Source organism: Mycteria americana (genome assembly GCF_035582795.1).
Source record: "Mycteria americana isolate JAX WOST 10 ecotype Jacksonville Zoo and Gardens chromosome Z unlocalized genomic scaffold, USCA_MyAme_1.0 Scaffold_30, whole genome shotgun sequence".
Classification (NCBI taxonomy): domain Eukaryota; kingdom Metazoa; phylum Chordata; class Aves; order Ciconiiformes; family Ciconiidae; genus Mycteria; species Mycteria americana.
Window position 1 is genome coordinate 1,078,071 of NW_027445437.1, and position 24,526 is coordinate 1,102,596.

Below are 24,526 nucleotides of genomic sequence, written 5' to 3' on the forward strand. Positions count from 1 at the left end.
AAGAGAAAGGAAGTCGGGGCATGTTACTTCTCTTCATAAAGAATCCTGTTATCCCGAAACGTAAATTTGCCCCTTTTTTTGAGTAAGTAATCTCACGTAAGCAGAAGCCATGTTTCCTACCAAAAATGTGTAGAACTTTGTTATTAGGCAACATTGAGAACTGAAAGTTTATGGCAATAATCTGCCATGAAGCAATGGAAATAAATAAAGCAAACGCTAAAGCAATGAAAAAATCGGTTTTTCTGGACTCTGTCACATAGACGAAAACATGTTGCTGGGTTATATATGGCATTCAAACTATTGTATTCACTGTTATACTGAAACCACAATTTTTACGTTTTAGAATTCTGTATAACTTCATTTCCGATCTGCCTCGGGCTATTTCGTGGTGTTGGGGGCTATTTATTTCCCTCTATGTATGGTTTCTCTTGCTTTTCTCGATGTGCTTGTCCTCAGAGTCATTAGCCAGACTGATGTTGTTTCCTTTACCAGTTTCTTGTAGAAAGATTTCCTTTGTAAATGTTAACTTCTCTTTCTGCCTCTGGGCAGTGGGGTGTGCAGAACCGATCCAGGTCCTGCACGTGATCCCTCAAAACTAGGTTGCTCTTTCAGTACCCACTCCTGAATCGCACTCCTCTGGAACCCAGATCTCTCTTCTTTTCACTTAAAATGGGAGTGGAGAGAGAGAAAGCATTAAAAAAAGAGATGTCAAAGAAAGAGCGCTTCCTTTCACCAGCAATTCTGAGTATTTAATACTACCCATGAGCATGATCGTAGAATGGTTTGGGTTGGAAGGGACCTTAAAGGTCACCTAGTTCCAACCCCCCTGCCATGGGCAGGGACACCTTCCACCAGACCAGGATGCTCAAAGCCCCGTCCAACCTGGCCTTGAACACTTCCAGGGATGGGGCATCCACAGCTTCTCTGGGCAACCTGTGCCAGTGCCTCACCACCCTCAGAGTGAAGAATTTCTTCTTAATATCTAATCTAAATCTCCCCTCTTTCAGTTTAAAGCCATTACCCCATGTCCTATCGCTACATGCCCTTGTAAAAAGTCCGTCTCCAGCTTTCCTGTAGGCCCCGTCAGGTACTGGAAGGCTGCTAGAAGGTCTCCCTGGAGCCTTCTCTTCTCCAGGCTGATAGATGGCTGATATCTCAGCCATAGTTAGATACCCATGAAAGGGAAATGTTGAAGATATTTGTGCCTTTACAAAGCTTGTGATGTATTTCTCTATTTGAACAGACCTCCTAGAAAAGATGACTGGCACGTCCCTGCACAGGCACTCCTCCTTCGTCCCCGCTGGCAGAGCAGAAGTGGCTGAGCTCTCTGCAGGCCAGCTGAGCAAATTCCCTTATGGACCACGTCTGCTCATTATACCCCACTTACGGACGTCTCAGGTTGAAAAGGCTCTTAGCAAATTCCCATGTTGGAAAAACGGTTACTTTTCTTAACCAGATAGATAGAATTAATTAATTTTTCATTACATTTTCTGAAACTCAAGACGTTCTTACATGTCCTCTGTAATAAAGTAATAGGGCAATAAGTAATGGACTCATCATCGCTTAAACCAATGAAACTACTCTTTGCTTTGCTGTCCTCTTTTTTTAAATGCATGTCAGTCGGGTGTCTTATCCCTTCAGACAATACATAACTCTCATGGCACAATCCTGCAGAATTCAGAAGGGGAGAAAGCAGCAGAGAACTGCAGAGGTTGATCCGGAGATTTCCGGCAAAGACTTTAAAAAGCAGGAACCTGAAGTTAAGTGGACCTTGCCCTTGAAATCCCTTCAGTGCTGGTTTGCAGCCTCTCTTCCGTCTAGCCCGATGAGTTTTAGAGCTCCTTTTCTAGAGTAGCTTGTATGGAAACGCCAGGCAGCGGTGTCCTCCGGTCCTCAGCCAGCCCCACCGCCTGCCCCACAGCCGACTGCACGCTGAAGCTCCAGACGTATTTGTACATTGAGATTACGGTCCTGAAGCTGATGCCTAGCGCTTGCCCTCATACGATATTAGTATCGAAATTAATTTTTGGATCCTGCCCAGAGAATAGATGAGCACAGGGCTTTTTCTTGGCTTTGATTGACCTGGGGCTAAAAGGAGGTATATCTCCTCCAATATTTTACCTATTCAGTAGATCTCCCTAGTGGCATTATAATTAGCTGTTAAACTCTATCGTATGGTTCATAAAAAAGACATACAGAGATCATTATTCAGTTGTGGGGGATTTTGCCATGAGGATATGAATAAATATTTAAAAGGTCGTGCTCCTGGTTTGGGGTCATGACATCAGCCTAATCCAGAGCTAAAATTTGCCATTTTTCTTTTTATTTTCCTTTTTTTATTTTTTCGCTTGAGCCCAGTAAATCTGAACTCTTCACATTAAGCCCTTCCCGTTGATATTTTATAGGACATCTCACCTTTTCATCACTGCTTTGTGATCGAGCGCTTGAGGTTCCTAATACTTATTCTGAAGGCGTGAGAATCACGCCGTGGTATTTCCAATCCCCACTGTGGCTGCGCTCGCTCCTCTTTGCAAATCATACATATGGGCATATAAGTGATTGGACTTAGTCCCCTTTCAGGCTAAATAGAAAATGGTTGATGGAGAGTTGAGCTTATTGCATTATAGATCGGACATAAATTCCACAAATGGATGGGAAAGATTTTTTTTTTTTTAACCCTCACAAATGAAAATTCCTTTTAGGTCTTGATGATCAGCTGCACCTGAATTAGGAGGTCATTTTTCTTCTGCAGAAGCAAGTGTGAGGTGATAGAAAATACTGCCTGTGAAGTGGTGGTTTTCATAGCGTGTCACGGTTCTAAAATTTCAGCCTTTTCGGGCTCCCATATCTTTTGTGAGACTGTAAAAATGCTGCATTTTTTCTATTGCTACTCCTTCTATCGCTACTTTCTATTGCTACGCAAAAAAGAAGAGTAGTTGGAAATCCAAATTGTCATCTTCTCGGTCTTCCTGGAATCACTCAGTGATACCCCAGAGCTAAAAAACACTTCACTGTACAGCAAAATTAAGCTTGATTTTCCTTCCTCCTGCTAAGCTGTAGGGTATGCCCCAAGCTGGCTATGGGCTGGGAGTGCAGCAGAAGGGTTGCACTGCAGATGAACCGCTCGAGATTTATTCCTCCGCTGCTTTGAAAAAATATCGTGTATTTGCAATGTCAGATGGCTTGGGGAGTAAAAGCGAAGAGTGAGGTGAAGAAATGGGGCGGTAAACGTCCCTGCGTAAAAAGCAGCAGCTGGGTATTGCCTGGCCATTAGTACAAATCCTTCCATATCCAGGCTGACCCACGCGCTGTTTTCATTATCAAATGGGATAAGAAAGCCTGATAAGAAAATGAGCTCCGTGAGGTGGTTTTTGTGCTGCCTTTTTTTTTTTCCCTATAGCTATTGTACTAAAAGAACCACAAAACCAAGATAAGAGTGAAGGTTTGCAAAGCCAATGTTAAAACCATGAGCAAACGGTCAAATAAATGAGGGATGAAAGCAAGAGGAAAAAAGGGTATATGGGTATTAAGCAGTGAATCCTGGGCCATAATAATCTCAAATAGCAAGGGTTTGGGGGCCTCAGTAGACGCTGAGATTACAGTGATCCTTCGAAGAGTGAATATAGAAAGAATATAGAAAGAATTTTCAGTCGTGCGGAAAATAAACCGCTCCTCACGGGAGCGTTGGTAAAGTCACTGTTACCCAAGTGTCTTGACTATCGGCTCTCAGGTGGAGTGTTTAGAGATGGAAATTCCAAGAATGAAACCTTCGGCTGCAAATTAGGCAAATTTTGGAGACGTGAACGTAGAACCCTCTGGTGCTAGATTTATGCGTTTAATTGCTATCCGTTTGGTAGAGTGTTTAATCCCCTTTCGTGCAAGGCGGGGAGTTAATTTGGGAGTGCATTTATTCTGTACAATCGATTAGCTCTCATTAATTAGCTATACAACCAAACTGGGGGTCCTTTGGTTTGAGGTTGTTTTTTTTTTTTTTTTTGGAAGTTTACCATTCACAGAAAAAAAAATCCCGGTGCCAATACAAAACACAAATGAAAACCTATTGCTTCTAATTTGAATTCAGTCATTGAATTTGAAGGCAACTAAGACCTCTTTTGTTAATAGGGCATAAAAATCTTTCTGGCGTAGGGGTTTTTTTTCTTATTTTAATGAAGACTGTAAATGAGATTATGGACTTCTCTTTATCATAGTCTACAGTAAGCAAGGTCTATAAATTCACTGAAAATATGGAAATGATTCATTCTTCAACCTTTTATTCCGAAATCCTAGTTACTTTTTGCACTAGTAACTCCCAGACTCAAAGAAAAAGGATTCTTTTATTTCATAAGCCTTTGCCTGCCCCCTCCTTCAAAGTTTTGAAATTCTTTTTTCTTCCGCGTTTCTTTTTTTCTGAAAACAAGCTTTCTCCATTCATCTGGGAGATAGATCGACAGAGAAGTGTCATGGAAGGGTCAGTCCTGTCTATCAGAGAAATCTGGCCGCAGTCCAGTAAAGTTTAATTAGCATGCAGATAACTTGAGACACCTGAATTGTCTCATTAAAATCCACAGGACTACTGGAAGGTGTAAAGCGAAGTGTGGATTTAGGTGCTTGTCTGGATACATGAAGTGATTCCTCTTTTATAGAAATTACCTATTTCAATACAAGGCAGCAATCAAATCATTAAAAACTGTTTATCTGGATAATGACACTGTAAATACGTAGAAAGATTTAATGATGGGCCATTCTATCTTCCTGTGTTTCATAAGCGGAGAAATAGAACTTTTTCCGCTGCGTGTACAATTTCTCCGTATTAATTTGGGGCTGTGTGTGTTATCACTGAGCAGTTGCAGCCAACGAGCCACTTTTGCCCTGACACTTATTTATCACATAGTATTTCCAGCAAATAGAATAAAAACATGAAGAGCAGCTGAGACGGCAGAGACCAAATCTCTCTCATGTTTCCACGTATTTGAGCAGTTTTTGTCTTGAAACGGCCTTTCCAAACTCACTGCTTCCATACCTATTTTGAAGCCGTAGCACGTAAAAATGCGTGAAGTTCATCAGTGCTGTTTCAAAAGCCTCCCCAATAGGCAGTCCCAGTGCTTGCTTGGTACCGTATTCTGGAGAGTGATTAAATGACCTCTTTCTCTTTTCTGTTTTATTTCTCTTTTTAGTTTATTTCTCTTACTATCAAATATTTCTAAATTAAACTTTGCCTCTTTCTAGAACGTCTTCCCTTGCGGAATGAGCCAAGCCTCCGTTGATTATCACCCTAAAAATCATTTTTAGAAACTCAATTTCGCGATGAAAAATGTTTTTTCCCACCTGTAACGTAAAACAGCTGGGTCTTCAAATAATGTTTTTCATATAGTTACATATTCTGTTCCCCTGAGAGGCACCATCTTACTTAAACAGGAACATCTTGCCATGGAGCTACAAGTAAGCTCACTTCTACATGTTATTCTCATCTTTCTGTTTCAACTTTTAAGTCATTTAAACTGTCACTGTTTTTACTGGCGGAAATATCAAATAACCTGTAAGTGGCATTTGATCCTTTTGTGATTTTCTGTTGTGCTTGTACGAGAAAATTCTCTCTTCATACTGCAAGATCAGCAGTATAGCCCGCCAGCTTTGGTTACTTAATAGGGAAAATACCTGGCTTTGCATGGCTATACAGCCTTCCTTCCCCACCCTTGAAGTTCAAGCCGCCAATCTCCTGGGACAGACCAAATTCTTAAATAATTTTAATTTTCCAGATTGATCGCATTCGGTTTTGCCAGCTATGACATACCTCTGTGGGAGCGTCCTTGCAGACTCGGCCGTGCCTGCAGATCTTCATTGCTAGAAGCAGCTCTAGGTGATGACATGCATAGTGTTTGTCTTTTGTCCTGTTGGATAGAAAAAAAATTGTGGAAAAGGTGTGAGATGCAGGGCCAGAAAAGATTATCTATCTTTAGTTACAAGTCTGACATTACCTTCTGATTTCTGCAGCTTATTTTGACTTCTACAGTCTCATTATAGAGGATTCATCTTGGTACTCTTCATCCTCCAAGAATCCTCTCAGTTCTCATGAAGACAAAGGCTCGTTCGCACCCCAGTAGATAGATCAGTTTTCAGCTGCCTCCTCAAACCAGGTGATCCTCAACTGCAGATCTTCAGCTTCACATCTTCGATGCATGCCCTGTCTCTTGGGCTATTGAACATAAGAATATATCTGTATCCCCAGTTTGGAAATTTTCTCTTTAAGTTTCCAAATCGATTTTATGAGACGTGCCTGCAAATACCTTGCCTGATCCAAAATACTTTTTGCTTTGTTGAAAATCCTAAACGGGCAACAAAGACGTCAGCTTCGAACAGAGCATTTTGTCCAGCTCTGGCATCAAAATGGCTGCAGGTTAAAAACTGGAACCGGTAGCCCATATACAGCACAATGCATCTGACTGCAAAATCCTCTCTTCAGAGTTTCTCCCGTGTCCTGTCTGCTGTCACGCCTTGCGTTTGATGATGATTGTACATGTTTACCGAGAGCAGAATATTAGGAAGATAAACATTTTGTAAAATGCTAGCTGTCCTTTCTATAACTGTGGCCACTAGCTGATGTTTTAGCCTAGATGTGTCCTTCCTAAGCCCAGCTGTTAGTGACCTCTGTGAAGCCCACGTTGGCATTGCGAGCTTGATCCACGTCTCACGGAGGTTAATGGAAAGGCTCTCATTGCTTTTGAGCTTTGCATTACCACCTAATGAAAGCAAATGCCTGCAATCTTTCTGAGGAACGCAGGATTCACAGGCAAAGCTGATTCCATCACGTACTCTGTTCCATATATAGATTATCGTATAGACTTTTCCTCTGTGTCGCTGGCAGTTGGTAAACCCCTCTCAACGCTTTGTACAGTTCCTTTTTTACTGCGTGCGAGTCCTCAGGCTTGTACAGAGCTTTCCAGATAGGATCTTCCCAATGCTTTGTAAAATGGCATTGCTATTTACCTGGCTTCTGCGAAATATTGCTTCCCTCTCACATCCAAAGATCGTCGTTGACTTCTCTGAGGCACATACCCACTTGTAGGCTGGAAATCAGAAGCGTCCAGGCTCTTCTCTTCCCTTCTTTCCTTCTGTTAGACCCAGCAGAATTTATGGCGAAACTTCCCGTGCCTTCTTCTCGGAGATGTGACTCATTCCTAGCTAATTTTAGACTTCTGATGAAGAGGTGCCTGCCCTGTGCCAGTCACGTAAGCTCATCGTGCAGCCAAAGGAGCGAGAGGATCTTCTGAAAGACAAGTCGCCCAACCGCTCCGCAGACTTTGGAAGGTGCTTCTTTCCATAGATGACCGAGGGAGATGATAGAACCAGCAGAGACTCATCCCTCACTTTTAAACAGCTGAAGCGATGCGACATTCAGCCGAAGGGGTGTGATACCCGGTCTAGCCTCCTTGCTGTGAAACTCTGAAAGTTTGGCTGAGCGGCAGAAAGACAGAAAGGTCCGTGCAGTTCTCTTCGTGTTACTCCAGCTCCAGCCATATTTCCAAGCTTTTGCTAGTAATAGATTTTGTAATCGCACACCTATTGTATGTATCAAAATATTAAGAATAGGTCCTAGATCCGGATCTTGAGGAACTCCACTGGTAGCTGCCTTCTACTCCAGTATTCTCCATTGAGCATGATTTCTTGCCGTCTCTCCCTAAACTAGCTCCTTTCCATTTTTGCGTTCATCTCCATTTTCTCCACTTGAACTCTTTTTTCCCAGGACACCGTTTTGCATCATCACCCAGAATGCCTGGCCTGCATGAACCACGCAAGAATTGTTGGTCTTCAAGTTTGATACGGACCCTAGATCCATGGAGTGCAAACATAGCATTTTTTGACATTTGCTGCGTTTCCAGCTCTCTGTGCTCCACCTTGCCGGGGACTGGCCTTTGAAAACCTGCAACGCGCACAGCAGAAACCCTGAGCCCTCTCCCTGAAATGAGTTGTTCTCACCTGGCTGAGTACATCATCTCGCGTCCCGTTGGGCGTATCTCAAAATAAAATAACGCCAAGTAGTTCTCCCAAAGTACTGCTGTCGAGAGGATGGATGCTATATTGGTTTTACTTGGTGTCCATCACGATAACGTATGGCCTCGTATGCACAAATGCGTATAGATTTAGGCTTCTTTTTGACTTGACTTGCGCTGATGTGCGGTGCTGCTGAAATACCGAGGATGATACTTCAGGATGGGCCTCGGAGAGGCGGCGGTCGCTGGGATTTGCACCTGGTAGCCATATATCATCTATCTAATGAGCCAATGAAGAGTTTAATAACCCTGCTGAGAAAATGAAACTTTTAAACAGTAAAGCCATGCTGGGGCTGCGCAGAGTTACACCTCATCGGTATCGGCGTCTTCTGCCTCTTGCGGCCCCGGTTCCAAGGTTTCCTCCTTTGTCCTTGTGAGACTCCCGCTGAGTTGGCAAACGTTAGAAACCAAAGTGATTTTAATTTAATTAGCTGCTCATTTGCATAAATTAGTTTACTTAGCATGTCAACCTTCTGCGTCCAGCATTCTCTTCGAGAGGCCTGCTTGGTCTTTTTAAGGTCCTTTGGGGGAAGAGGGCTCAACTGTGGTACTAATTCCGTGTTACAGGCATTACCTTGGAAAACGGTCACTGCCGTAAAGCATTTGCTGAAGAACGTGAAATACGCAGCTATGCATAAGGAAAATTTTCTCAGCTTCATTTTAGTTATGAGCGTTATGATTTGCCTGTTGCTTTTGTGAGCTAAAGGGCAAAAAGATGCACAAACTGAACTTACTAATCATCATTATGGCTTCTCATTAACAATATCCAGGAGGGAACATCTGTCTTTGTGCAGAAAAGCGGGTCTTTAAGTCCAATTACTACAATTAATGAGCTACATATGAGAAACGTGATTTTTACCACGAGATTCAGAGGATTACAACGGCAACGTACTCTGCATTTCACATGAGCTCCTCGCCACCACATCAAATATTTACTTCTCCCCCAGCCCACGAAGATGAAACGAGTCGCAACGCGAAGTCGCTTGTGTAAAAAAAGCCTATTTGGGTCCATTCTCTAACCAATACACAGCGTGGACGCCATTTTCTGCGGTGGCCGCATCTTACGATTTATTCTGCACGTCACGGTGACATCCCGGGACGCAATCCAGGTTCCCTGTGACAGGAATCGGATCGATCTCTCTTTAGCAGGGCACGCGAGCGCTACTAGAATAGAAATACCCCCACGGCTGCCAGCCGCAGGGGCCAGAGCTGCAGTTCACTTCTTTGCTGAGCGCTCCAGGTCTTTTCAAAGCACTGGGGGAAAAAAAAAAATGTTGAGAAGCTACAGTCTATGCAGCAGGCAGCTTGGAGGTAAGTTGCCTGTGATGCTGGCGTCATCGCTTTGGTTTTTAGAACCAGGCTCTAGAATCACTCGCATTTCTCAGGGTGTAAGTGCTGGGTGCGTATTTCGAGTGCCAGCGTGTGCATATTCCCCCCCCGCCTCTTCTTTGGAAATAAGCTTTTTTTATTAAGAAATGGAAGTGAAAAACATTTCCTTTTTTAAGAAAACCTGATTTGAATGTGCAGTGCTTAGAAGATGGAATCTTTGGGGATAGCTGTATCTTCTACTCTTCCTCTGAGATACAGGGAAGTTTGAAGGCCCAGTTATTAAAGTCTTTGAGCTATTAAACTGGAGCTGGAAGAGTGAGCGTATCTTTATGGCGATCTCTTCTAGCTTGTATTGAGCTTTCACGCGGTCATAGCCTCAGCTAAATGGGAGTTATCTGCGATTCTCAGCCTTACAGAAAAGGTGTTTGTGAGTCTCTCCCTCTCTGCGCCCGTCTTGCAGCTCTTTACTGGAACTTACTTTTAATGAACAGGCTGTTGGCAACCGGATTTCGGGAGGGATTTTGTTCTGTCTTCTGCTCCATTGTGTTTTCTCTGCCTTAAACTAATTAAAAATATAAACGCAATTCTTTGAAATACCGGAAAATTAATCTGCAACTCTTGTCTCCTGGCTGCTCGCTGGAGCCGTGAGGATACAGCGAGCTGTCACGACTGCAGTGGTTTGCTGGGATTTGGGGAGCGAGAGCCGCGGCTGCTCCAGCTGCAGCAGCTGCCTGCCTTCCTACGCTGGAGTTATTCTCCAGGCAGAGCCACTCCGGGCGCAGGAGCATTGCTTCCATGATACGTTAACGATCTATAAGAAAAGAGAGGTCGTCGGGTGGGAATCTAGTGGTGAAGGAAACAAATAGGTGTTTAAGCTTAAGATTTATAAAAAGACGGTTTGGTTTTGCATGGAAACTGGGTGGGTTTCTGATCGGAGACGTGGGTTTTGGAGCGAGCCTGCGTGCGTCCCATGTGGACGGAGGCATCTCCCATGCTCCTGGTCCCTGCGTCTCAGCTCCAGAGCCACGAGCATCCTTGTACAAACCTGTCCTGTGGCTCATCCTTGGGACAGCCTTTCCTCTACGCACGTTTTACGGCTGGAGTGTCTCAAGACCTATTTTTCTCTTTTTGGGTCCAATTCTGATGCAATGGCTGATAGCCTACTTGACGTACTGAGGCTGATGCCTTTTAATACCTCTAATAAGCACAATCAGCTACTAAAGCGATGGCTGTTGTTACTATCGTTATTATCCTGCACGTGGGTCGGGGCAATCCCAAGCACAAATACAGGCTGGGCGGAGAATGGATTGAGAGCAGCCCTGAGGAGAAGGACTCGGGGCTGCTGGTTGATGAGAAGCTCAACATGATCCAGCATTGTGCGCTCGCAGCCCAGAAAGCCAACCGTCTCCTGGGCTGCATCCAAAGCAGCGTGACCAGAAGTCGAGGGAGGGCATTCTGCCCCTCTGCTCCGCTCTGGTGAGACCCCACCTGCAGTGCTGCGTCCAGCTCTGAGGCCCCCAACATAGGAAGGACGTGGACCTGTTGGAGCGGGTCCAGAGGAGGCCCATGAAGATGATCAGAGAGCAGGGCCACGAAGATGGTCAGAGGGCTGGAGCACCTCTCCTATGAAGACAGGCTGAGAGAGTTGGGGTTGTTCAGCCTGGAGAAGAGAAGGCTCCAGGGAGACCTTCTAGCAGCCTGCCAGTACCTGACGGGGCCTACAGGAAAGCTGGAGACGGACTTTTTACAAGGGCATGTAGTGATAGGACATGGGGTAATGGCTTTAAACCGAAAGAGGGGAGATTTAGGTTAGATATTAGGAAGAAATTCTTCACTGTGAGGGTGGTGAGGCACTGGCACAGGTTGCCCAGAGAAGCTGTGGATGCCCCATCCCTGGAAGTGTCCAAGGCCAGGTTGGACGGGGCTTTGAGCATCCTGGTCTGGTGGAAGGTGTCCCTGCCCATGGCAGGGGGGTTGGAACTAGGTGACCTTTAAGGTCCCTTCCAACCCAAACCATTCTATGATCCTATGATTTTCTTAATAAAAAAAAGGCAGGGAACTTGCTGAAGGTCGTAGTGGAGGAAAGATACTGGAAAAAGCTATTTCTTTATGATTCGTCTTCTTGATTTCAACGGGAATCAAATGAGCAGAATACAAATTGTGCCCAAGTCCCATGGGAGATGGAACCCTGCCCTGTGAGACTCCAAAGTCATCTCCTGTGCCAGAGGGGATCTGCTGTTACCTGGTGGGGAGGCTGGGGGGATTTGAGAGTCCCTGGTCTGTGATGTCCCCTTGCCAAGCAGGCATCAGCCTGGAGATTGCATATTCAAAGATAAGAACATGAAACTTGCCTTAGGGCACAGGCAGGCATCAAAGTGGTTTAATGTCTATAGAAAGTGGGAAGGATAAATGTGGGGGACCTAGGTGGCTGAAAGAAGTGCCAAAGACACTCTCTGGAATGAGTTTGGCCTTATGCAGGTCGTAGGGACGTTGAAGCCGTCGCTTCAGGGGGAGCAGGATGACTCTGGCAGCAAGAAAGCTTGAAATTCCCCGCCCCATTTTTGGCCTTGAGTCTATGATGCGTGAGATACGTGATCTCAGTTTGGCTTTGTGTGGCAATTTTAATTTTAAAACTATCCCAGTGTACTTAAAATCAATGCCTTATGTGCTTCTGTTTCAAGTGACAGCCCTTGTGTCTCCAGCAGAGTCTTGCCTAGAGCCAGGCACCTTGTGCTGAGTGGAGGCAGATCAGCCGGGACAAAGGTTTTATTCTTTGATGTTTCAAATGGTTAAAAAGAGGCACAGAATTTTTAATTTCCTCTAGAAGAGAGCTGAGACATCTCAGTCGACGCATCTTTAAAGGGCAGCACTTCAAACCGTGCTGCTGCTGACACGGCTTTTGCCAAGCAGCAGTAGTGCGGCTCGGTGCGGTGGGCAGGAGTTTCGGCAGAGATGCTTAAGAGAAGTCCCTTTCTGTCAAAAAAAGTAACTCTATTTTGATTTTTTTTCCTCCCTCTTTCCAAGCTGGGATAAAAAGTCAGAAACAACTTGGGTTGTTTGGGAGAAAGTTGAAATACAATTTTTATTTTAGCTTGTTCCGTGACCCACCCGGAGGGCTGCTGTCAGCTGGAGGGAGTTAGAAACAAAAGTAGACGAGAACCATGGAAATAACTGCCATTCCCCCAGCCCCACCACTGCTCTCTGCTCTTCGGCCTCACTTTCTCCCTCAAACACATCGTCAAACTGACGGTTCCCTGCCAGGCAGGGGCCACGGAGCCCAGGTTTTCATTATCTTCCAGCAGTACCAGGATTATAGGTATTTTTCCCAGGAAAATTTCAAGTTTCCATACGAAAACTTCTGGGTTTTGCAGAATGGCATTCTTCATCCAAAAGTAATGTCAAGAGAAAATTGCAAACCTGCTGTGACTGTGAGTCCTCTTTCGGGAGCGGAGCCCATGAAATATAATTGAGGAGTTTTTAGAAGGTGTTTGTGTTGGCTCCGATGCTCCTCCAGGAAGAAGCCCTGTCTCGCTAGGAAGGGGACTGTTACGTTTACAACTGAAAACACAAGCAGCGATGGTAAAACCAGCTGCATTTTTGCCTAGAATCCCCAAATTTCACTGCCATCCCTTTTTCCTTACCTACAGGTTCTCAATGCGACTTTTGTTTCTTCTTCCAGGGCCTAACCTCCCCAAGGCTCAGGTTAAAACAGCATCCCTTGGCTTGGCAGGAAAAGCCAGGTCGCCTCTGCTGCCCGTCTCGGTGCCCACGGCCCCGGAGGTCGCAGAAGAGGGCCACAAGCAGACGGAGGACTCCGCCAACGTAAGAACCATCTTTCAGGGCCAGCTTGCTTGCAAGCCTCATCACCAGCGAGTTAGCTTCTCTAATCCCCAATCTGCACGTTAATTTGTCGATAACGGTCCGTCCCTCCTTACCTAAGGTATTAGGCTGCAGCTGATAGCTCTTAGAAAGCTCGTGAAAAGTTCTGGCAGCCGGTACAACTTTGCTCTTGACTTTAATGGACTTTGGTGTGTGTGATACAGGGGAGAAGCGAGCGCTTGAGTTCTGTGTTAATATTATCCACGGGACAACTCGCACAGCCTCTCCTGAGCGCCCTGAGATATTGGGAGAAGAACAAGAGGGGGTGAGAAGAGCGATAAGGGAGGAAAATAATTTTGGCAGGAAAAATGAGTATATAGTAATACCAGATAATGGGGAGAAAAATAGCATTGAAGAAGTAGATAAGTGAAACTGAAAAGGTGGTGAAATTAGAATAATCTTTTCACTCCTATTAAGATTCTCTTAGAGAAAGGTCTCACGTGATCCAGAAGATGAAACAGTGCAAAAGAAAAGGAATAAGGAAAAAAAAGAGATATATTAAATATATGTTGTGTATCACCTCTTTTCATCTACTTGCATGGGAGAATTTTTGCTAGGCACTATAGCAGTGATTTGTCCAACATCTTGTCAGTGAATCCTTTTATGTTTTCATCCTGGCTAAAGGGAAAGAAAAAAGATTTGCTTTAGACATGCATATGGTATGGAGGGTTTGGGTCTGCTGCCTGATGACCGCAGGACAACATTTTGTTTGATTCCTGCTTGTCATGATCAACGGCATGCAAATATACTTCTGCATATAGCGGCAGAAGGATTCTCACATTTTGCTGGGAAAAGGGGACGCAGGACGATGTAAACTGTTCCCAGTCCTCTGCTCCCGCTAAAAGCGATGGTGGAAATTCCCAACCACGAGCAAGGGCTGAGAAGTTCAGGTAATTGCTGAACGACCTGGTGCAGCCTGCCCTAGGAGAGGGCATGTTTAGGTGAGCATTTGCTGTCTCTGTTGGGTGCTAAAAAATGTTTTCATAGTCCCCCCGAGCATGGAGAGCTGTAACCTAAGGGGAAACGGGGACTCAGGGAAGGGTCGTTAACGTTTAATATTGCTCTAGCATGGTCAGCCCTGGTTATCAGCTCACGTGTTGAGCCCAGAGAGGCTTTGCTGTCCAGCCTGTAAGCGTCAACCCATCCTTGAATGCTCCAGGTCCCTGAGGACCATGCAGGGAAGACATCCTGGTGCGGGGGCCCCGGGAGGTCCCGGTCACAGGCAATGCCCCGGGCTCTGTGCGGGGAGGTTTCGGTTTCCATCCCGCTGCTCGCTTATCTGTGCGTGTTTGTTCACTCGCAGGTTTATGAGCAGGATGATCTGAGCGAACAGATGGCCAGTTTGGAGGGGCTAATGAAGCAACTCAATGCTATCACAGGCTCAGCCTTCTAACAGCTCTTGATGAAGCGATAATTATCCCGGAGCATTGCAGCATACCAGGATTTCACGCATACCACCTACGTACACCGCCCCATAGAATCATCTTGTTCCCGGTACCACTCCTTTAGTGCAAGGAAGATTCCTGAAAAGTCCTAAAAGGAATGATAAAAAAGAAGAAAAAGGAAAGAGTAATGATGGAAATGTTACAGGACTGTCCATCTGGCATGTCAAGTGATGACAGCGTGGCAAGGCGAATGACGTCATCACCGCAGAGTCGTAGCTGATGCCACCGGATTGCTCATTTTGATCTACTAGTCTTCGTAGAGCTCAAGTTGTCATGACTAACTCATGTTTTACTCCGTAGAGGTTTGTAGCTCTTTGTATAGATCTAGTCTTACCTCATGCAAGTATGTTTTTAAACATAGACCATGCCGTTAACGAGACAGTGTTGTAAGTCACTCCTTTGTTGTTTTTTTTTTTTAAATACGTAATTACCGACTACAAAAACGCCCATAGCAAATAACCACGCCACCACACCAAAAATTTGGAAGTTTTCCCAACAGCACAAAATGAAAAGACGAATGACTAATTTCTTTTGTCGCCTCCGTCACTCATCTCGCACGAGTGGTGGGGATTAGCGAGTTGCTGTAAAATTCAGCCATTTTAGCAAGCGTTTGTAAATCCTCCCGTAGTTAATGTTTTATGTATGGCAAACAGAGAACCAGGAATGTAAAAAAAAAAAGAAAAAAAGAAAAAAAAAGAAAAAAAAAAAGAAAAAAAGAAAAGTCTGCATTGGTGGCCTGCTGCCAGCCAGCCGGTGCACGCTTGCAAAAAGAGGACGTAATATGCAATCTTCTCTGACACGCAGTCATTACGTGCTTAAGCTCGTAATAAAACACGTCTGCGTATGGGTGGCCCTCGTGCCAGACCGCCCCGTGATGACATTGGGAAGCCCTGCTGGGGCCACCGCGAGCCGGAGCAGAGAGAAGAACGGAGCTGAAGTTTCCCCGAGCCTTTCCCATCCCCACATCCCCCGGGATGGCTCTGCTCCGAGGACCCACCCACCCGCGATGACGATGGGTGGAGGATGAGGAGGGTGAAGGGGCAGCAGGCGCTTCCCGCAGGCAGGACGCGAGCCCGGGGGAAGAACCAGAGAGGCTGGGAAACAACGGATAAATGAATTAGGAGGGCTTTTCCGCAAGCATAGTATTTCCCGGTTGAGATCGGCAGTACTCCGCGAGAACGGCAAGCCAAGAGCGGCGAGCGGCAGGACACCGTGAACCATCTTTAGGGGTTCCCTCTCCCTCTTGTCCTGGCGCTTTAGCTGCGCGGTACCGTGTTTATTGACGACGATAACTGGTTGAATTGCCTAAATTTTGTGTGCACACATTTTATTGCTGAATTTTCAGCTGCATTCAGCGTTAATCCCTGTTTACGCAGCTGAATCACCAAAAGGGAACTGATTTGCATATTTATCAGTTAGGAGGCTGCAAAACCCAATAAGAGAGTTTCAGATGAATTATTCCATTCAGCTCTGCCTTTGATTTCAAGCTTGAGTGGGTCATAATTTTAAAAGAGCATGGAAAGGATAGGATCTTTACAACCTAATAGCTCCTTTTATTAGGTGGGTAATTATATGTGAATCTCCAAATAAAATATTTTGAGTAAAATGGCACTGCAACAGAAGTAATAATTCAGATTATTTTCTACAGCCCTGTGCTGGAAGGGAAATCAGATGTCAAGGAGGAATTCAAATGCTTCATTAGGAACTCTAGTGTGTTTGTGAAAATGCTCCTTTAAAAATGCCTTGTTATTCAATTTACTAAGGTTTTAATGAAATGTTTCTTGAGAGTGAGGAAATCTTGTTTGCTCGGGAGGCTGAGCTTTCCAGTCCTGAAAGACTGGTAACCAAAAACCTCTACTAAAAATAAAATGCGCAAATCTCTCCTGATGAAAACCCAGCTCGGCTCTTAGAACCTATAAAATCACTACCTCTGTTTTAACTCGAAGAAAGAAGGCTTAATGCGGCTTTTGAATAGCTCCCCGTCCATATTTGCAGAGATTGACATTGTTGAAAGAGGAACAGAAGGTCAAATCTGTCTCTCACTTATCATTTATGAAACATCTCTTACCCTCGATTTGCAGCAGGATAGCTGGGAACCGAAACTGCTCCCAGGACTTTAAAGAGCAGCGCTGCCCCTTTTTAATCACGGAATACTAATCCAGGACCAAGTATATCGCAATCCCAAATTGCCTAAAATAAGACGAGCCACAAAGAGGTTTGCAAGTTGGATTTGGCTTGTTTTGGACAAAAGCGTTGTAGCGTCCAGGCGCTCTGGTATTGATCAGCCCCTTCATTTTGTTCAAGGCATCTCTCTTCGACTTAGGCTAAGCCCTGAAAGTCTGCAGATTGATCTGGCACTCCCGTGAGCGCAGCCTTTCTTCTGCCGTTTGAAGCGGATCTATTTTCAGGCTCAGCCCATTGAAATCAATAACACTTGCAGACCGAGGCCAAGGTCCGGGCCGAAACAAGTCCTCACGTACCCTGTCCGCGGGATGGAACAACCCCATCAGCTCAGCCCAAGCAAGACACAGCCGCTCCCCCACCCCCTTTTTTACTAAATGGGGAAGAAATTCCTGCTTCAATTTAAGTTCAGCAATCGTCAGTAAAACTAAACTATGCCGTATAAACACTGAGGTTTGGGGTAGGGTTGTTTTTTGGGGTTTTTTTTTTTTTTAGTTTGCCTTCAGACGGCCAAAAAAGGGCTGTACCCTTCACCTCCCCTGAGCCACATGACACGGAATTGGTGTGTCGTTGTCCTAAGAAGCCCCGGAGATATTCCCAACCTTCATTTGAGGATGATTTTAGTACGATTCCTAACTAATTAGTAAGCAGGCATTTCTTTTAAAATTTCACCTTACGGGTGAACTACGTAGCTTGCAAAACTCAAACGAGTGTTCTAGCATAAATCTTCCACATTGTATTTTGCTGATGCTCTATTTATTTGCAGGGAGCTTGGCTGAGAATTTCTTTGGATTTTGACAAATTCCTCAACTGTCAGAGTATTTATAGCCTGTCACTATCTCAGCCGTGGACACTCCCAAAAAAAATGTAATGAGAAATCTGCCTGTGCATGACGGGCTTGTGAAGCTCGATGTTACCGTGGAAGGTCATTAGCTAATCAATACAACAGGCAAGCTGCCATAACCAGGTGGAAAAAAAAAGCCAAAAAAGGATATATTTTTTATTTTTTCTTTTCTATTTTTTCCCTCTCCTCTCTTTTTTTTTTTGCTCGAAGACCTAGAAATGGAGCAATAGCAATGGTTCAAAAGGCTGAGCACTCCCTAGCTCAGCATCTTTGGCTGGGGCCTGCTTAGACTTCTTGGAGAAGAGGTTCAGTCACTTTGAGAAGCTCTTCAGTTTTTGGAAGGGGGAGGATAATCTGCTATGATTCTTGCATATGATCTTGATTATGTCATGATTTGGGGCTGGACGGCGATAGTGCCAACATTTTGCCGTAGGGTTTGTGGTGTCACTTCTCAGGGAGTGAGGACCATCATATCCCCTATACCCGTCTGCCTGTTTGGGAACTGGTGATTCCCAACTACAAGGCAGCCTTGCTGGAACTGGAGAAGTTCCAGCTGGAGAAGGACAGAGACAGAAACTGGAGAAGGACAGAGACAGTCACGTACCTCCGAGCAGGATTGCCCGCTCCAGTCCTTCCCAACAGGTTTGCAAACGCTTCGAAGGTTGGTCCTTGCACGCATGGCACGCATCGCCATTGCGGCAATGCACGTCCCAACATGCTCTGGCAAATTGGCACTGGTAGCGAAGGAAATCTCAGCCACGAGGCTCCTGTGTGGCTCGGGACGTTGCGTGTCAGACGCTGCAATAAGATTGTGCCGCAAAGTGGCTGTTCTTTACGTCGGCACTCCTTGAGCCTCTTCTTTTAGTAGCCTTGCCTTCAGTTTTTTATGGGAGCATCTTTTCACGAACCCCTTCCCAGAGCCAGCTCCTTAAAAACTGGCTTAGGTAGGATGCTGCATGTCTGCCCTGATTCCCTCCTTGACATTTTTAAAGACTAGTTGATTTTTTTAAAACGTTTCTCCAGAGCTTCTGGACGTGTTTGCAGCGCATGCTCGCTCGCTCTGACATTTTCTGCCAAAACACACAGCGCAACCCGGAAAACACCAGGCAAAATGATGGCAGGGCTGGTTCACACGTGGAAGGATGGGAGTGAGTTAACAGCGAGGCCGTCTCTGGGTCTTGCCAGCCCTCGGGAAGCATCAGACGTCGTGTTCTGCCGTCAGAGCCGATGGTGTAATTCCTGCTGTAGCTCACCGAGGGTCTTTTTCCCGGGACGCACTCCTAGGCTGGCACCTAACGCCGAATCCTGCAAATCCGTACGCAGATGCTCGCCCGTGCTGCCGTGAGCAGGCAGGAACCACCTTTAGCAATACCAACGGTAAAACCAGGCGCGGAGGTTTGCAAGGTGAGAGCTGGCAGCGTTACCGAGGCGCGCGTTAAACCCCGAAGTCGATGTAGGTAAGGGAAGCGCTCTGCAGGCAACGCCAGTGGGAAGCAGAAGGCAGCGAAACTGCAACCCCCTCGGCCTCATTTCTGAAGTGGATACCTGGAAGCTGGATGGAAGAAGGTTTTTTTAAAAAAAATCATGGCTTCATAGGTGATCGGAGATGGTTTTTCCCGTCAGCTTTGTTTCCCCGTGTCTCCGTTAGCTCCTCAGTGTCCTGTCTGGTGTTGAACTGGGTTCTCGGAGGCTCCATGACCTTTTTTTTTTTTAACGTTCTCGGCATTGAACGCATCCTCATTCCGGTCTCGGCTGGCTGGAGAACGTGATACAGCCCACACGTCGCGAGGCGGCACGAGCCAGCGTGCTTCACCGTATGCTGTACGTGCCCTTCCAAGTGCGAGGAAGCAACGTCGGTAGGAGAAGGCACGATGCTGTTTTTATTATTGTAAAATAGACCTGGCGATTCCTCCGTTTGCGAATTGCCGCCATGTTTGGGATGGGGCGGTTGGGGGGGGAGGGTGTACTTTTTATAAGTAATATTTAATTTATTATTTAGAGTGTTTTCTTTCGGATAATTTATGATACAAGGGATACCTGGCTGGAAACCTAGAGCAGGCTGTTAAAGCTGCAGTGTGCCCATGTCCCCGCGTGCTGGGCGCTGGCCCCGCGTTACGCACCCCGAGCGTGAGGAATCGGGAGGGTCGGGCAGCAGGACCGTGCCACCGAGTCACCGGTCACCGCGACTGTCACCCCCCCCCCCCACGGCTGCTGGGAAGCACCGGCTCCAGCCTGCTAATTCAACGTCCTGGCACTGGCGAATGCCATTTAAAGGGCTTTGCAAGGTAATTCAAAAATTCTTAGCATACTAGTGATATGTTTATCTGATAGAAATGGGTTATACTACAGCTTTAACTAGCCTTAGTTTAAAAAAAAAAAAAAAAAAAAATCTTGTTGTTACAAAAGGCCTAAAGATGGCATTTTGAGCCTATAAACAGTTTCTTTAAATTGTCAGACTCTAGCATTGTTAACCAAATTAGAATAGTGACTGCAATATTTAAGTGTAAATCTTGTTCTATGAGAAAGGAAACTTGCTTACAGTTTAAAAATAAATGACTGTTTCTACACACAATCTTGTATACTACTACATGAGGAAAAAGGGGGTTTTGTAATGCACTGTAGAACAGTCTCATATTCATTTTTTATAGAAATGTTATTCCAATGGTGCAGGTTTTTGTTTAATAAATAAAGTTTTGATACAAATTCTCTCTCTTTGTCTGGTACGTTGTCCAACAAGAGCTGGATATCGGTCCCTGCGTCCCAGGGCAGCCTCGCATCTCCCACCCCGGCACATCCCGGCCAGCATCTCCTGGCTCCATCCCCGCTGCATTGCTCAAGCCCCACGTAAATGCGATTTGCGATTTGGGGGTCCATTTAAGGTGAATATCAGCGTACCCTCTGGGTGCTACAGGAGCCGTGTCGAGCTGGGGAAGGCATTGGAAGGGAAGAAGTCTTCTTGCGTAGGAAAACGTGACGCCACCCTGCAAACAGTTGTGCAGGAAGGTAATTTCACACCCTTGGGAATCAGCCCCGTATAAGTAGAGAAAAATCGTGCTCGGCAGCGGCTCTGCCCTCGGCCGTGCTCGGGCTGTGCTGCCCAGCCGGGAGCTTTAACGTCCGGCACTTTCCATGTCCCTGAGTTGGGCACGAGAGGTTTCTAAGACGCTCCTCCAGCTATTACATTTCACAAACTATTTTCAGTCTCCCTGTAGCGAGCAGCCGGGATTGGGATTTACTTCTGCTCCCATTGCACCTTGATCCTGCTGTTGTTTCCCGGTGATTGCGGAGCCTATCTACCCTGCCTTTCACAGGCATGGTGAGTTAGTAGTAAAGTTATCCAAACCAGTGTTGGGTGATGTGAGCAACCTCAAAACACATTCCTGTTGAGCTCTAAGCACTCAACACGGGGATTTCCACAGCCGTCCTACCTGTGAGCACCCACAGCAGCCAAGAGGGACGGAGCTGCCAGCTCCTCCTCCGACCTCGTAGCCCAAGGACTGCACGGAACGAATGTTCTCCAGACCCTGATGGGCAACTAAGGCGGCTGGTTTTGGCTCTCATTACAATTTACAGCCTTCTTTCCTCTTATGCCCCATTTCTGTCGTTGCGATTGGTTCTCCTTTACCGGAGTCATGGGCATCTTCCTTGCTAAGCCACCCTGGCACTGGGTGCAGCCAACTGGCCCAAAATGCATCGGCTTTCCAGGTTTCCAGGTTTTGCCCTGCAATCAATTTGCAATGGGGACTAGGAGGGGAGGGCACGTTTTACGCACTTTATGCCCAAAACCCTCCTGTCTCTCGCTGTCCCATACGGGTGCTGAGAATGGGTGGCTTCTCATCTGATCAGAGGAGACAGGGCCAAGTCCATATTCTGAAGAAAACACGATTAGAGAACTCTTTGACCTGTGCAAGTTCTGAGGAGCTGGTGCCCACCGTGCCGGCGTCGCGTCCTCCTCGGTGTCTCTGCTTCCCAGCAGAATCATTCCTCATGTTCAACATCATGGCAAACTCCCTGGTGTGCCCACATTTGTTCTTTCACCCAAAGCTTTTCTTTCTCATCTAATTTGGAGGATTCTGGGTAAAGTGAACGTTTGGCGGGGGGGGGGGGCCTGCTTTTTTTTCCCCATCATTCTCAACTTTGAGGGCTGCATAACAAAATACGACTCTGCGGAAGGAATTGCTTTTCTTCTCTTGCTGTTGGCTCTTTCAAGTTCTTGTCCAAAGAAAGCAGTGTGGTTTATGGGGCCAGGGCTTTCATGTTTATTTCTAAAAATTAGTACCACTTTATGGACACTGAAGGCCTTTTTATGTTCTTGGCACAACCTTTTTTAATATCGAAACGACTTTTATTTCTAAGCTCCAAGCGGTGGCAGGTACCAAACCATCACATCAAGCTAATGGGAGGATTTTTGCGTCTGAAGACTGAGATATAAAGAGAAATAAGAAGCTATCTCTGTAGTTAGGTAACGGCATTAATCCTGCTTTTGAAGCAAGTCAAAACCTGACAGTTTTAGACGTCTGCAACGTTGGGCTGCCCATCCCACGGGCTCACCCTCTGCCCGCCCGAGCACGTTCCCATCCAGGCAGGGACCGGGCGCTGGGAACCTCGGTGCTCGGTGAGGACTCGTCTTGTGCCCCGGGGCTGTGCTCAGCTCGGCACCAAGGCAGAGAGCGGCCGGGGGCGCGTGGCCCGTGTAAGCATCTCGCACAAGCCACTTGCGCTTTTCTTCCCAAGTTTGGGGTTGGTGCTAACGAGGACGGCGGCGGGGCCGAGCGTGGGCGCGGGTGGTGGGAAGGGGAATTCTGATGAGGTCAGACTTGTGACATATCCAGGGAAAGGGACACCCTTTCCTTCAAGAATTACTCATTTTTCCTTCCGGAATGACTGCATTTTAGAAGATGGAGCGAAATAAAAGTCAAAGCTAAGTTGAAAGCTCAGAAAACTGTTCCAAGGACCCCAATGCAAGCTTTGGGGCGGGGGGGGGGGGTTGCCTTCATGGCACTTTGTCAATGTTAGGTTCTTCTCTGCAGGAAGGGAAAGGCTCCCTCAAATACCCTAATAAAAGAGCTCAAGTTGGCACCACAGCGTGACTTTCCTCCAAAGAAGAAGGGCACGAGCTGCCTGCAGTTTGGTTTCTTGGGCTGAAGGCAGGGCTGCTGCATCCTGCTGAAAGCAAACATGGGTCGTTGTCCCAAAAGAGGATCCAGGAAAAAAATCTGGGGGGGGGGTTTACCCTAAACCACTGCTTTCGTTTCTGTGCTGGAGTCCTTGAAAAACTCTGTTTGGGGTTGTCAGTGGGGATTAATGGGAAGCCTTTCTATTACGCCGCGTTTAAGCACAGAGAAATACGGCTGTAGGGTAAACCAACCCATGATGAACTGCATGCGTTGAGGCTTTAGTTTGAATTTAAAATGGTGGCATTCCACTAAATTTATCACGGCTCAGGATTTTGTTGGTCAGGTGGGAATATTTTGCTTCATGCACAAAAAGACGTCGACCTCTCTTGAGGCCAATAAATTAAATCTATTTGAGCTTTTCATGTAACAAAATAAAGCTAGCGTAGGAAATGAATCGGTGGGCTATTTCGAAGAAAATACTGTTTTACTTTTAAGTCAAACTGACTGCCAGATCAGTGGGTTTTAGTCTGAAGACTTTTGCTTTCAATATTTGCGGTTGCAGTGGGGGTTTTTTGGGGCGAAGCTTGGCGTGTCTGTCACCTTGCTTTTCCCGGCGTCTAGGAGAGGAGGCTGCAGCCAGCCTGTAAATATTAAACCGCCGTAGGAAATGAAGGAGCGTCTGCGGCTGAGACATTGTTTTGCAAGCACGGGTGACCCGCAGCCGCGCGTGGGAGGGTTCGAGCCCTGCTTTTGGTGGCTGGTGACTCCGTCGCTTTAGCAATCTGCTCGCGGCAGATGCACCACGGAGTCGGATGCCGCTCGCCTGGCTGTGAACAAGGCGGTTAGCCACAGGCCAAAAAAATAATAATAAATCTGAGCGGGCCGTCAGTGTGTTTTCTTTATTAAGTAATTTACAACCATCCTCCCGAGAGGCTCGGCAGCTCACCGATGGCTTTTCCCGTACAATTTCTCCAGCTATGATTTCACGACCGCTCCACGGGAGGATGCCGGAGCGGGTGGATACAAAATGAAGTCAAACGTAGTAAAAAGAGCTGGTGGTTTGAAAGCAGGTGCAGAGCCTGTAGGCACAAATCACTCCCTGGACTTCCCCGGCAGAGTGGGAGCGCTGACACATTTTGTGCGTGTGTAAAAACTTCCCCTTAGCCCAGTCCATAAAGGAAGCAAACCTGGGAAATGCAAGGAAGCAAACCTGCTGGGCGCAAAAGCATCTCGCGGTGATTTTCGTTATGGCACTTGCCCAGGAGCACGCCGGCAGTAAAATAGGAAAGGGTTGGGCTCCAACCCAGCACCGTCACTGGAGTCACTCCTGCATGGAGCGTTTCCTCTGCGTCTGCTTTTATTTCCAGCTGGTTTCAAGCAGGCTGAAGTGCTGGGAGCTGAGGTATTTGCAGGAGCGAAGTCGTTGCTGGAATATATAAGCAAGCTCCAACCCAGGCACCTGGGGGTCATAGCTGGGGATGGCTGAGCTGCATTTTGCGCTGGAACTGCAGAGAGAGGTATCTCCGTAGACTTCTCCCGGCTTTGCCAGCTCAAGTACGCTGGAGTAGCAAAGTCTTTTTAATAAATATAATTCCACTCCTTGGGGTTGCTTTCAGGGCAGGCCTCCGTGCGCATAAGCTTGTAAGCAGCAGGATTGTCTGGGAGGCTTTCCTGAGGCTGGGA

At 46.4% G+C, this 24,526-nt stretch overlaps 1 protein-coding gene across 4 annotated transcripts in view; it reads left to right on the forward strand.

The window, feature by feature from the left end:
• Positions 1-20,388, forward strand: part of DCC (DCC netrin 1 receptor) — a 620,811-nt gene extending 600,423 nt beyond the window's left edge. For all 4 annotated transcript variants that reach the window (XM_075489027.1, XM_075489028.1, XM_075489029.1 and 1 more), the window contains 2 exons: positions 13,057-13,199; positions 14,560-20,388. In XM_075489027.1, coding sequence (XP_075345142.1) covers positions 13,057-13,199; positions 14,560-14,649 — 233 coding nt within the window. In that variant the 3' untranslated portion in view covers positions 14,650-20,388. The remainder of the gene's footprint in view (positions 1-13,056; positions 13,200-14,559) is intronic.
• The last annotated feature ends 4,138 nt before the right edge of the window (positions 20,389-24,526 follow it).